The sequence below is a fragment of the Prionailurus bengalensis genome, chromosome A3, assembly GCF_016509475.1.
Source record: "Prionailurus bengalensis isolate Pbe53 chromosome A3, Fcat_Pben_1.1_paternal_pri, whole genome shotgun sequence".
NCBI classification, from domain to species: domain Eukaryota; kingdom Metazoa; phylum Chordata; class Mammalia; order Carnivora; family Felidae; genus Prionailurus; species Prionailurus bengalensis.
In genome coordinates, this window is record NC_057354.1 from 11,153,823 (window position 1) to 11,167,251 (window position 13,429).

The window sequence follows — 13,429 nt, forward strand, 5'->3', positions numbered from 1 at the left end:
GGATGAGTTTACTGCTTAACGGGACGTGCTTTATTTTCCCGCGAAGAAAGCGGACCGTGAACAGAGCCAAGTTCAAGAGCCTCCGGGGCTCCTTAGGCATCAAAGGGGTCACGCTTCCTCCAGAAGCCCCAACCCCGGCTGCGGGCGTCACACAGGTGCCTGTGCTAACGAAGGGCTGCCCTGCACTCGTCACGTCCCTCAGAACCTGCCCGCCCTCTGCCAGCCGGGCCTCGCCCACGGCCACGCCACTCCCCTGACCTCTCTTTCCTTTCCGGTCACGTGCTGGAGCCGGAGGCACGTAGCCCTCCTCAGATCCACCTGCTAAGAGCACCTGCCCGGGAGCTCTACTTTCTGGGGAGACTGTGGGGCTCAGTTCACAGCTGTTATTACCGACGGCTCCCCCGCACCACGTGCCACTGCAGGACTCCCCCTGGGTGCGCTTATGTCCCCAAGAATGGCAGGGGACGTCCGCGGTGCAGCCCAGCCAGCGGACGCAGAAGCAGATTCAGACCTCGTGGTCCCTCCGCTCCGCACCTCCCTCCATCTGAGGAGGGTGGGGTCCTGGTGAGACCCCTGGGTGGGGGAAGAGGTGACAGGGAATGGGGGCAGGGGGCATGGTGAGGCGTTGCGCCTTGTGTGCGAGCCAAGGAGAGACGCAGGAGACAGAGGCACAGAGACGCATGGAGAGAGGCAAGCAGATGAACAATTCGGAGAGGGGGGTCCAGATGGACACAGAGCCTGATGGGCTGACATCTCCACGTGGCAGCTATGTGCCCCAGTGTATTGAAAGGGGTGGGGACTCAGAGGGGGGACCCCAGATGCCCCCGGTGCCTGTGTCCCCCGATGGTCCAGCCTCACCTGGGACATGTCCTCGGGCAAGACCTGTGCCCAGGAGTCCTGCTCCGAGCCGCCACCTCGGCCAGGCCGGGGATGGTCCTGGCGTGAGCAGGGGGAGGCTGGCCCAGGTGGGACAGTGGCCCAGGGCAGAGCGAGCTGCCCCATTCAACTCCCACTGGTGGGACGGGCAGCGGCTCCGCACAAGCTCGTGGGGGTGCGGGCGGAACCCTCGGCCGCTCCAAGGGAAGTTTCTACAAAACGGATCCCCACGGCCCACGCTCAGAGCAGCTGCTGAGTGCTGCACACGAATCCCGATCTCCGGGGGCAGCAGGCCGCCCCGAATGCGCTCCAGACAGCTGCGGCCACCCGGGCTGCTCTCTTCCCTGACCGCGGGTAAGCGACCTCACCTCTCCCTGCCCCAGCGGCCCTTCTCTAACACGGGCCAGTGATGGCAGCCCGCCTGCCCACGGCAAGCAGGAACTGAGGAAACAAGTACCGAGTCCAGTCCAGCACGGGTCCCGCATGCAGCACGGGTCCCGCATGCAGAAAGTCCTCAGGAAACCCGGCTCCTCCTCCAGTGATAGAAGTCCATGCTCACATCACAGCCGGTGCCTGACACAAGTTTGCCAAGGGCAGAGGGAATCCCGCACGCTGATTCCACGGGGTTTGAGCACCGCTACCCCATTTCACAGACGGGAAAGTTGAGACCCCGTTCCAAGGCCACGGGGCTAGTAAGCAACTCCATCAAGGCACAAACCCGGGGCTCTTGGGCTCTAGAACCCATGCTTTCATGTGTTTTTAAACGTTTGGGAATTGTCCGTATTTATAGGTGACACGCAAAGGCAAAGGCAATGATGTGTCCCACACACGATCATCGGTTCTGAGGACGGTCGTTCATCTGGGCCAGTGGTTCCTAACCCAGGGCAATTTTGCATCCAGGGACTTTTGTAATGTCTGGACTTTAATGATGGTCCTGACTGGAGGCATCTGATGGGCAGAGACCAGGGACCAGAGACCATCGTATGATGCACAGGACCATCCGGCTGCAAAGAACGATCTGGCCCCACGTGTCAGTAGTGCTAAGGTTGTGAAACCCTGATCTGAACCCATGCTCTCAACTACCCCCTCCAAGAACCACGGGAGTTTCGTCTACACTCGGGGGGCGGGGGGGGGGAGGGAACTGGGAAGGCAGAATCTATGAAGGGTTACCTGGAGGGGGACAGTCTGACTCCTTCAGTAAACAGGCTCGGACCCCACCCCTGGCCAGGCTTGTGGAGGCCTGTGGGCCAATAGGTCCCCCAAGATTTCTTTTGAGTCTCAGATTTGTTTCCAAAATCAGTTGATTTCACATAAGTCTTTACTCCCAACCTCTCTTTTTGAAAAAAGACCAAGGTCAGACCACTCTGAGCCTTTGTTCCTGGCTGGAGTTGAGGGCGCCTGCCTCCTCAGTTGGCCGTCTCTGCCCGACCCCAGGGCCTCACTTGGGGCGACCTGATTCCAGTGTTTGGATTTTGACCCTTGGAGCACGAAGAACATGGGGTCGAATTCAAATGAACCAACCCCTGGCTAAGTCGAGACGTTCCAGCTTTCTTAAGCCTCAGTTTCCTCATCTGTCAAGGGGAAACAGTAACAGTACGTATGCAACAGGTGAATCCAGCCAGGGCAGGTAAAGTGCTAGCTTTTGCTGGTCCAGTGAAGAGCCCAGAGGGCCCGGGCTGCTACTAAGTCAAAGATAAGACAGTCCCCAGCCCCGAGAAACTCTCAGTCTTGGGGAAGAGAAACTCTCAGTCTTGGGGAAACAACACGTAAAAACACAGCACCCCAAGGTGCTATGCCAACAGGAGAACAGACAATGGAAGTTCAGAGGAACGTTGCCTGGGGGCATTCAGGCAGCTTCCCAGAGGTGGTAACATTCAACATGGCCTTGAGCAATGAATAAACATTATCAGGCAGGGTACAGGAAGGGTATTCTAGGCAGGGGACCAGCATATGCAAAGGGCACAGCATCCACCAGCCGATGGGGACGCTGTGGTCACAGGGATGCAGGGACTGGATGTCAAAGTTGGTGGCTGTGTTGCTGGGGAGGGGGGACTGTGTCCCACCGACCACGGAGAAGTTGGAATGCTCCCACATAGGCTTCAGCAAACAGTCCCCCCGAAACAGAAGCCCCTTCTTGTTGAAAGGAACTTTCTTGGTCAACTTCAAAATCTCAACAAAAATGCAATGCTTAAAAAAAAAAAACTGGGTGGCAAACCAGCCTGCTCAGAGCCCTCTGTCCCTCCCCAGCACACAGGCCACCAAATATCTGGAGTCAAACAAATCCATGACCGTGTGAGTGTGTAACTCACTGAGGGCCAGTTTGGTGTGGTGGGGAGGGGGGGTGAGTAGGGGGGCTGGGGACCAAGCGCCACTCAGCCCTCCGCTGTTGCGTTAATATTTGCCAACTGCTCATGTTGCGTTTCTACCGAAAGGGATGAAGGGCAGAAGGAGAAGAAGAGGCCAGTTCAGGGCCCCGGAGAAGGAGCCTTGGAATCTCCTCTGCCTCCTTTGTGTTGGTGCCTGGCTCGGCCTCCACCGCCAGATAAAGCCCCAGCCAAGCCTTGCCTCCTTCCGGGAGTCACCCCTCCAGGGGGATTGGGCAGAGGGAGGGGGAGGTGCCCCAGCCAGGCAGGGCCTCCCTCCCTCTACAGGCCTGGGTGGGGAGGGAGCTGGGGGGTGGTGCATAGGGTGAGCGGGGAGGGGAGGAGACACCGAGCCTGGCACTGCTGACTCCTACAGGCCAGCCTGGGCAGGGCTGCTCCGCCCACAATCTCCATTACCTTCTTGAAAGTCCCAGAGGCGGCCCCAAGCTGCAGGGGAGCTGCAGGGGAGAGGGGCAGGCCAGGACACTTTTCCCGGGGCTCTCCACTGCCTGGAGACGGCCTCCAGAGAAATCTGGGGAGGCTGTCAGGGGCCACGAAAGCCTTACGAGCACCCACTGATTCATATTTACTGAACACCTACTATGTGCTCCACCTGGGTAGGAAGACCAAACACCCAGAGGCAGGTGCTGAGTGTGGGCGACTCCGGCCGACGGTGGTGTGGCAGGAATGCTTCCCAGGAGTCCAGACCTCTGCTTTCTCAAGAGAAAAAAAGTACAGGTTCTTATGTGAAATTAGTTTTTTAAATGCTGGCAACTGCAGGGCGCCTGGGGGGCTCTGTCGGTTAAGCGTCTGACTCTTGGTTTCAGCTCAGGTCATGATTTCGAGGTTCATGAGTTCGAGCCCTACGCCAGGCTCCGTGCTGCCAGTGCGGATCCTGCTTCAGATTCTGTCTCCCTCTGTGTCCCCCTCTGTACCTCCCCCACTCGCTCTCAAAAAAATAAATACACTTAAAAAAATAAAAAGGCTGGCAACTAATTCCAACTGAATACACACGCACACAGACACGCACACCCCAAGTGGGGCGAAGACCCTACGTGGGTAGGGCACATTTGACCTAAGGACCTTCAGTGTGCAACCATGACATTGAGGCTGAGGTCTGAGCCCTTAGCAGGAGCACGGAGCAAGGGGAGAGACGCGCTGAACAAGGTCAAAGCTGGATTAGATCCTTGCTTTACCACTTACGCTCCGTGACCCTGGGCAAGTAAATAGACCCCTCTGAACCTCCGGTCCCTTCCCCACGAACCGGAATAACAACAGCCACCTCCAGGCTTGTTATGGGGAAGCCGCGACAAGGCACAGAAAGCCCTTCATATACGTGCTCAACAGAACCGTGATCGTTGGAGCGAGAGCGGACACGCCACTACGAAAAGGCTGAAGGGTCCCTGCAGGGGCTGGTGCAAAGAGGCAAGAGGATGCCTCCTCGCTCTTCCCTGCTGCCAGAAACCCCTGGAGAGGTGACGTCTGTGGGGTACAGGCCATCAGCCTAAAACCCAGAGCCGGGAGCATGCAGGGCACAACTCACAGCTGCAGCACGTTTCCCCCCAGTGCTCAACACTTACAAGAGTGACTTACTGACTTTTTGACGTCAGAAGGTTCATGTAAGACTCTCGAAGGCCACCTTTGTCTGAAATAGGAACATCTGGCCACGGTCGGCCACCCCTTCGTTCCCGTGCAGGGAGCTGCGGATGTGTCTCCCTCCCCACCCTTCCGTACTGGCCCACACCCGGCGGACACGTTCCTTTACGCTACTGGCTTGCCCGGCGGGCATCTGTCGGGTGAAGAGGTGGGCCGGGCAGGCTAGGCCGGGCCAGGCCGCAATCCAACCGGGCAGCCCGGCTCTGTGTGGGCGTCAGGCCCCAAGCGGTTCTGTCATTAGCCCAAGAGATTTCCTTGGAAAGCATCGCACTCTTATCCATCGGAAACTTAATCAGAATGACACCTCGTGAGCAAGATGTTTCGGCTCGGCAGAAAACCAAACAAACAAACAAGTGAGGCGGTTCTGTGCCTCCGGGCACAGGCGCAGAAGAGTGAGGCCCGGTGCGGTCACCAGAACATCAGGGGTGGCCACCGGGCCCCGTGCGACCGGGCCTGGGCCAAGGGGACAACAGCGACACCCGACATGGTCTCCCTTGCCCTTCGGAGGCCCCAGCCCCCCCTGGCTCCAGTTCCACCTCACGCTTCCATTTCCACACACGCCGAGAAAGATCTCCGGATGTGAAGGGCCCTGTGTGACGACCTGGGCTGACAGCCACGTCCTCGGGCGGGGTCTCTGGAACCCAGACACTCATCCAGGAGACCTGGGTCCCCCACCTGGAGCCTCTGTTCTCTCTTCCGATTGCGGGGGAGGCGAAGATCGGGGCGCTCAGGGCACCACATGTGACGTTTCTAGGCTGAGGACGCTCCCCCCTACCAACTGAAGCCGAGAGCTTGGAGGGCACCCTTCGCCCCACTCAATTCTCACATCCAGGTCTCAACAAGGCAGTGCTGACCCTGGATGCCAGCCCTCACTCAGGGCAGAGGAGGAGCCCTGGCAGTTCTCCAAGTGAAGCAGGCTTACCATGCCACTCCCCTGCTGTGAAGCCTTCCATGGCTCCCCATTGCCCTCAGAATAATGTTAAACTCCTCTCTGTGGCCTGAGACCCTGTCTAATCTGGCCCTAACCTCATGTCCCCCAACTCCCTGCTTTGTCCATTCAGCCGACCCACACCACACTTCTGACCGTGGCTCAGCACTGCGTGTGGCCCCTTCTGAGGCCTTTGGGCCCACAGTGCCTTCTGCCAGGAGCACCCTTTCTCCTGTCTTCAGACTGACTTACTCCCCATCCAGGCCCCAGCCTACATGGCCCTTCCTCAGAGGCCATCCTTGACTCCCTCAGAGCAAGCCGGGGTCCCCTTTCGAGGCAACCATATACCACATTTTCTTAGGATTTGGTCACTGTGATCTCTTCCCCCTAGACACAAGCATGCTGGGGGAAGAGATCACAGTGTTCTCTGAAGGCAAGAGGGGACAGAGTTAAGAAAGTGGGCTCGTATCCTGATGCCCAGCTGTGTAACCTTGGATAAGTTACTTACCCTCTCTGTGCCTTAGTTTGCTCACCTGTACAACGGGGCTAAAAGCAGCACTCCGGCCTTGCGGGGCGCGGGCAGGTGGAGAATGGTGCACGCCGCTGCAGGGCCGGCTCTGTGTCACCATCCCCACGATACCTGCGCCCCCCTGGATGAGGAGGCGGTCTGTCCTGAATCGCTCCATTATTTATAGGCAGCGCTGGCTTTGCAGATCCGCCAATGCCCACAGAACCCTCCTTCGGACAGTCTTCCTCGCCCTTTCCATTCTCACTGCTTCGGTGGAGGCCCTCGTCACTTCACATCAAACCCAAACCAGTTTCCCAGCGAGCAGAGCTTTTGTGGTCACGCCCGAGTCCGCGAACCAGCAGCTGAGCGGCCCGGGGCTCACAGCGACTCGCTCACGGACACGCGGCCAAAAGATGCCAGAGATGGGGCTTAGCTACAGGGGAAGAGAGGCACGATGCTCACTTCAAATCCACAAGTCAGAATCTTGGAACGCTGTAAGAATCCACGTAAAGGTCTAATGGAAAACGTTCACGTAGCGCAGGATGAAGAGAAGGACCGTGGACCATAGAAACACGTGCATTAGCATTAAAATCGGAGCACGGACCGTGTACATTTTTGTACCTGGGCACGGAAGGCCCGGGCACCAGTCAGCCCTCCCCTCAGTCTGTGGACGGACTGCCTGCACCACCCCCCGGCAGCTTGGGTCAGAGGTAAAAGGCCTGGGGTTCAGGGGCTCGTGATGGAGGTGGTACCCGCAGGCTGGCACGCCCGGGCGCCCTCGGCCAGCCCCGGCCGAGCCAGCAACAAGTCACACGGGCAGGGGGCAGGTCTAGGTCCCTGGTGCTGGGCACAGGGGTGGGGGCACTGTTTCCTGGCCCTGCTCCCGACGCGCTAGGAGACCCCAGCCCGGCTGCCCTGCACCCTCGTCGGGCCTCCCCACACACACGCAAACCGAGGAAGGAGAGAGAGGGAGGAGGGCAGGACGGAGGGCAGGTGGGGCTGGCCAAGTTAATAAAAACAAGGACCGGTTTTCTCTCCGTGCCCCCCTGCCCTCCCCAGGAATCCCGCTCCAGCTAATGGAATGGCAGGAAGGGTGGGAAACACACCCCCAAAGGCCCCTGCCCAGCTCCAGGCTGAAAGCAGAGGGCCCTCCCTCCTGGGCCCCATGGGGGGGGCCGCCATCCCTCCTTGACTCTGGAAGGGTCATGGGGGGCAGTGATGGGTGCTGGGCTTTCAGGGGAGGGGTAGGAGGCTCACCCCACAGAGAAAGGACCCCTTGTCAGCATTTCCACGGGGCCAAGTGAGACCCAAAAACCTCTGCCTCACTCTTCACTCCACGGGGCCCTCGGGGACCCTCGGGGACCCTCAGAGTTGTGAGGAGGGCGGGTGAGGGCGGGAGATGGAATTTGGGGCTGGCGGGGGCAGCCTCACATCGGGGAGGAGGGAGGCCTCTTGTAGACTCACTGAGGGAAGTGTGCACCTGAGACAGACACTGAGGGGCATGGGCTTAAGCCCAGCTGACTGGCTTTGGGGGAAACCATCCTGACGCTCTAGGAGAACCCCCACCCCCCAGATGGAGGTTCCAGCGGCAGAGCGGGGCACAGAAAGGGCGCGGGGCCAAGTGGTGACCCAAGAGGTGCAGCGTAGCGGCCCTGGGCCCAGGCCTCACAGATCTGAATCCCAGCTTCACCACCTTCCGGGTGAACAAGCAATTCGACTCTTTGGTGCCTCAGTTTCCTCATCTGTAAAATAGGGACAATGACCCGACCACCTCACAGGGCGGGATGTCTGGTGCCCGCCGAGTCAGGGCTCCAGCCCGAGTTGCAACGACCATTATTCTAGAAGGACTCCTCCAGCTCACACCCTGGGTGCAGGTGCACATACACACACGCGTGCACACCCTCGCCTGCACCACCTGCCCCAGACAAAGCCCTCCGGGCCAAGATTGATATGCTGGGTTGCTGAATGACTCACCACGGCTGGCTGGGATGCACTTCCTGGAACAGGTCACCACAGGCAGGCCTGGGGCCCCCCCGAGTCTGGTAGAGATGAGAGGGTGCAGGTTCCGGCATGCCCAGCCACACCCAGGTGGGATCCTGCTGCGGGAGTGGGCAGGGGAACCCCAGTTTCAGAGGCCTGCAGGCCTGAGCTCCAACCCCGGCACTGAACTCAGACGCACGACTCACCATCTCTGAGACCTGGTCTCTGCCTCTAAATGGGGACACTAGTGCCGACCACACGGGGACAACTGCAGAGCACAGAAGAAGACTGGAAAGTTCAAAGACCAAGGGCCCGACAGGTCCCACTGTTAGGATACTTGCTGGGGGCCAGGGGCAGCCACGGGCCTCTGATCTTCCTCCCCCGATGTGCTTCTAAGCCCTCAGTGGGCAGAGCACTGGGTGCTCTGGAGGTTTCTGGGGGCGACTGGGGGTTCCTGTTTACCCGGGAACGGTCATCATATCTCAAGGGAGAGGACAAAAAAACCCAAAACAAAACAAACAAACAAACAAAAAAGCTCCTGACTTCATCATTGTTGGAAAGCAGAAAGATAGCATTTCTCTGGAGATGGGGCAATCCTGGAGGGCTTCTGAGAAGAGGTGGCATTAACTTAGCCTCTGAAGGATCAACAGGAGTTTCTAGACCATGAGACAGGTGAGGCCGTTGTCTAGCTGTTACTGGCCCTGGGCAAGTCACTCACTTGGAAGCACATGCCTCGGGCAGGTGTAAAAGAAGACGGAGCAGTGGGGTCCTGGCAGGGACTAGACAGTGAAGCCCAGCCAGGCATCCCAAGGCACACTGTTGGCCAAATAGAACGAGTTCACCTGCTCCATTCTGTCCGTGGGCGATAAGACCGCAACCCCTGAAATCTACCAAGTCTCCATCCCCCTTCCTATCGAATCGGAATAACGCTGATGCCCAGGGCACACGACGTTTGGGAAAGGTAAATGAGTCAACGTGTACGAAATGCCCAGTGCAGCGCCTGGCACGCAGTAAACGCAGTGGAAATACGCAGGCAGGCAGCAGACAGAGGCGGGGGGGGGGGGGGCTTCCCGGGCAGACCCAAGGAACAGTGAGAAACCCCTGGGGGGGGCAGGACAGGGTGGCTGGCTGAGCTGGGAAGGGCGAGGCCTCAGAGAGGGGCCAACCAGGGTCCACCCCAGCCTCGTCACACCAGGTCTAGTGGCCTTGGGCGAGTCCCTTCACCCCACTGAGCCTCATCCTTCCCATCTGTAGAATGGGGGTGGTATAAAGGTCCCTCCTCCAAAGCCTGGCATGGGAATGAGATGCCATATAACCCAGCACACAAAGCACTTCGAACAGACCTGGCAGAAACCGTCGCTGCAATTATCGAACGCAGCTTAGGGCGGGGTTTCTCAAACTAGAGACTCTCCTGCCGTGGGGGGGGGGGGGGGGGCGGGGGAAGCAGGGTTGTCCTGCACACTGTAGGGCGTTCAGCGGCATCCCTGGTGCCTAATCACCAGATGCCAACAGCACCCTTCACATCTAGTCACAACCAAAATGTCTCCGGACATTGTCCAGCGATCCCTGGACCGGGTGACCAGCAGATAAGTTGAGAAGACGGCTGTGTTTTAAACATTGAAGGTCTCCACTGCAGGATCAGTCTGGCCTCAGTTTTTCCATCAGCAAAAGGGATACAATGATCCCTCCTTTGGGGTCGTAGGGAGGATTCCGGGAAAGCAGAGATGTGGAGAGGAGAGGCCTCTGTAAGTCACAAAGGGCCACATGCAGGCTGGCCCTCCGTCCCCAGACCTCCACCGTCCCTGGCCCCTCTGGTCGACTTGAGGCCGACTCGTGCCTCCAGAAGGACCCACCCTGAAATCTGAATGTCACCCTGAGCACGTCCTTATGTGTGCAAGGCCAGGACAGGAGGGAAGGGGCTGTCCCTGCTCACTACGGTAACCCCAGATGGACCACAGTGCTCAGCAAACAGCAGGCACTCAATAAATAAATGGTGGGTGAATAAGCAAGCGGCCACAGCACTGAAGCTCCAAGCTCAGAGCGAGAAGAGGCGCCCCAGGGAGGGACGGAGACACTGCAGCCACCTGGGCCTGCCAGCCAGCCACCGTTTCCTGTCTGTGGAAGTGAGACATGCCCTTTGAACTCCCACTTCCTGAGCCCCTCTCCCCTCTCTGGGGTCTGAGAGGAGGCGGGAGGCGGGGAGATACTCACATTCCTGAAGGAGGGCAGCCCCGAGGAGCCCAGCCACCTCCGCAGAGCCTGCGAGAAGGCCCCGTGGTCCCGCTCGGCCTGAAGCACGTGGGCCTCCAGGAAGGAGACGTGGTGCCCAACCATCTTGACGAAGGCCTAGTGGAGAGAAGAGACGGACGGGGCTGCCACACTGGCCACGGACTGGAGCACAGTTTGCGTAGACACCCGGCCCTCCATCACCGCTGCCCTGTGGGCTCCTGAGGAGGCCAGGCAGGGCCTGCTCAGCAGGGGCACCTTCAGACACCCTGACGATAACAGTAACGGCCCCACGGGTGGCCTCGAGGGACCTCTACTTGTGACCTCTCACCTTCTCCCCATAGGGACCCTGGTTTTAGCCTTTATTTTGCAGAGGAGGGAAACCGAGGTTCAGAGAGGTTAGGTCACCTAACCAAAGTCACACAGCCAGTGGGTAGAGGAGAAGGGACTTGGGTGCACATCGGTCAGACTGCAAAGCCTTCTTAATTAAAAACAGGGTTTAGGGGCGCCTGGGTGGCGCAGTCGGTTAAGCGTCCGACTTCAGCCAGGTCACGATCTCGCGGTCCGGGAGTTCGAGCCCCGCGTCGGGCTCTGGGCTGATGGCTCAGAGCCTGGAGCCTGTTTCCGATTCTGTGTCTCCCTCTCTCTCTGCCCCTCCCCCGTTCATGCTCTGTCTCTCTCTGTCCCAAAAATAAATAAACGTTGAGAAAAAAAAAAAAATAATAAATAAATAAATAAATAAATAAATAAATAAAAACAGGGTTTAGATTAGAATGCAGTTCTGCTCCTTAAAAAACTTTTATTAAAGGTATTTTTAATGTTTATTTATTTTTGAGAGAGACAGAGCTTGAGCGGGGGAGGGTCAGAGAGAGAGGGAGACACAGAATCCGAAGCAGGCTCCAGGCTCCGAGCTGTCAGCACAGAGCCCGATGCGGGGCTCGAACCCACGAACGGTGAGATCGTGACCTGAGCTGAAGTCGGACGCTCAACCGACTGAGCCACCCGGGCGCCCCTAAAAAAAATTTTTTTTAATGTTTATTTTTGACGTTTATTTTTATTTTTGGGACAGAGACAGACAGAGCATGAACGGGGGAGGGGCAGAGAGAGAGGGAGACACAGAATCGGAAACAGGCTCCAGGCTCTGAGCCATCAGCCCAGAGCCCGACGCGGGGCTCGAACTCACGGACCGCGAGATCGTGACCTGGCTGAAGTCGGACGCTTAACCGACTGCGCCACCCAGGCGCCCCTTTTTAATGTTTATTTTTGAGAGAGAGAGAGACACACACAGAGACACAGCATAGGGCGGGAGGGGCAGAGAGAGAGAGAGGCACAGAATCCCAAGTAGGCTCCAGGCTCCAAGCTGTCAGCACAGAGCCCAATGTGGGGCTGGAACTCACGAGCTGTGAGATCATAACCTGAGCCAAAGTTGGACACTTAACTGACTGGAACCGCCCAGGTGCCCCTAAAAATAGTTTTTTTTAGAAATTGCCAAAATGGGGGCACCCGAGTGGCTCAGTCGGTTAAGCGTCCGACTTTAGCTCAGGTCATGATCTCACAGCTTGTGAGTTTGAGCCCCACGTCGGGTTCTGTGCTGACAGCTCGGAGCCTGGAGCCTGCTTGGGATTCTGTGTGTGTCTCTCTCTCTCTGTCCCTCTCCAGCTCGTGCTCTCTCTCTCAAAAATAAATAAACATTAAAAAAAATTTGCCAAAACGCTCACTTTAATAGTTAATGAACATCAGAGAGTCTCAAACTCAGAGGCTGCTTGCTAAGGGGCAGACAGGTGACAAGCAGGTAAAGAGGGCTGCGTGGAGACTGGGGTGACCCGGAATGCAGGGTCCAGGCCCACAGAGGCTGCTCTGCTCCAGGCCTTTGATGCAATATACCCAGTTTCAAAAAAAAAAAAGAAAAAAAGAGAGAGAGAGAGAGAACCTGGGTCAGACTCTCTGGATTAGAATCCAGTTCTGCCCCTTACAAGCTGTATGCAACTTTCTACAAGCCTCAATTTCCTTATCTAGTAAATGATAATAATGATGATATTACTATATGGAATACGAATAATACCAACCTTGCTAAGCAGGTGAGTGCTTACTTAGCACATACTGAGCTCAATAAACGTCAGGTATCATTTTGAAAAGAAAAAAAAACTGTAGATTTTATGAAAAGCCTTGAGTTTTTACCCATGTTAGCAATAATTCCCAATTAAAAAAAAAAAAAATTCCGTGCAGGCACAGGCACGTCGAACCTGCTCATCTGCAGCCTGTGGTGTATCTTCACCTTTCCCTTCACCCAGCACACGGGTGTTCCCGCACTCACGTGTGTGCACGTTCACGCGTGCGTGTATTTACGCGTGTTCGTGTGCCTGTGCTCATGTGAGCTTGTGTGTTTATACGCACGTGTGTTCATACGCACGTGTGTTCGAGTGCACGGGCATGTTCGCGTGTCGCGAGCACAGAAGGCGAAGGCCACCAAAGGAAGCGACTCCAGAGCCACATCAGATGAGCCACACCTCTGTGGGCCTCCCTCGCTCCCGCAGTAGGCTAGCAGAGATCTTGTCTCGCCAGGAAGAGGAAGGAGACTAGGAGGGAGCCTCCCTTCACTGGAACGAAGTTCATGGCCCCCCACTGCCTACAGGGTGCCCACCATCCGGCCCTGCCCTCTCCTCCTCACACCGGCCTCCCCTCCTTCGGGTTCCCTGGAAATGCCAGGCCCCACTCACCACAGGACGCTTCCACCTGCTGTCTCCAGGCCAGGCCCTGCTCTCTGTTCTTGATGGGGTGAACGTTGCCCAGCTTTCAGGGCCTGGACTGACAGTCCCCTCCAGAGAGAGGCCTTCCCCGGCCGCCTAATCTAACACAGCCCCCATCACTGTGGAGACTCCCGCTTTCCCTGTC

General features: G+C 57.6%; 1 protein-coding gene across 1 annotated transcript in view; it reads right to left on the reverse strand.

The window, feature by feature from the left end:
- Positions 1-13,429, reverse strand: part of BCAS4 (breast carcinoma amplified sequence 4) — a 61,488-nt gene that overhangs the window by 16,511 nt on the left and 31,548 nt on the right. The window contains 1 exon segment of the mRNA XM_043553677.1: positions 10,523-10,657. Coding sequence (XP_043409612.1) covers positions 10,523-10,657 — 135 coding nt within the window.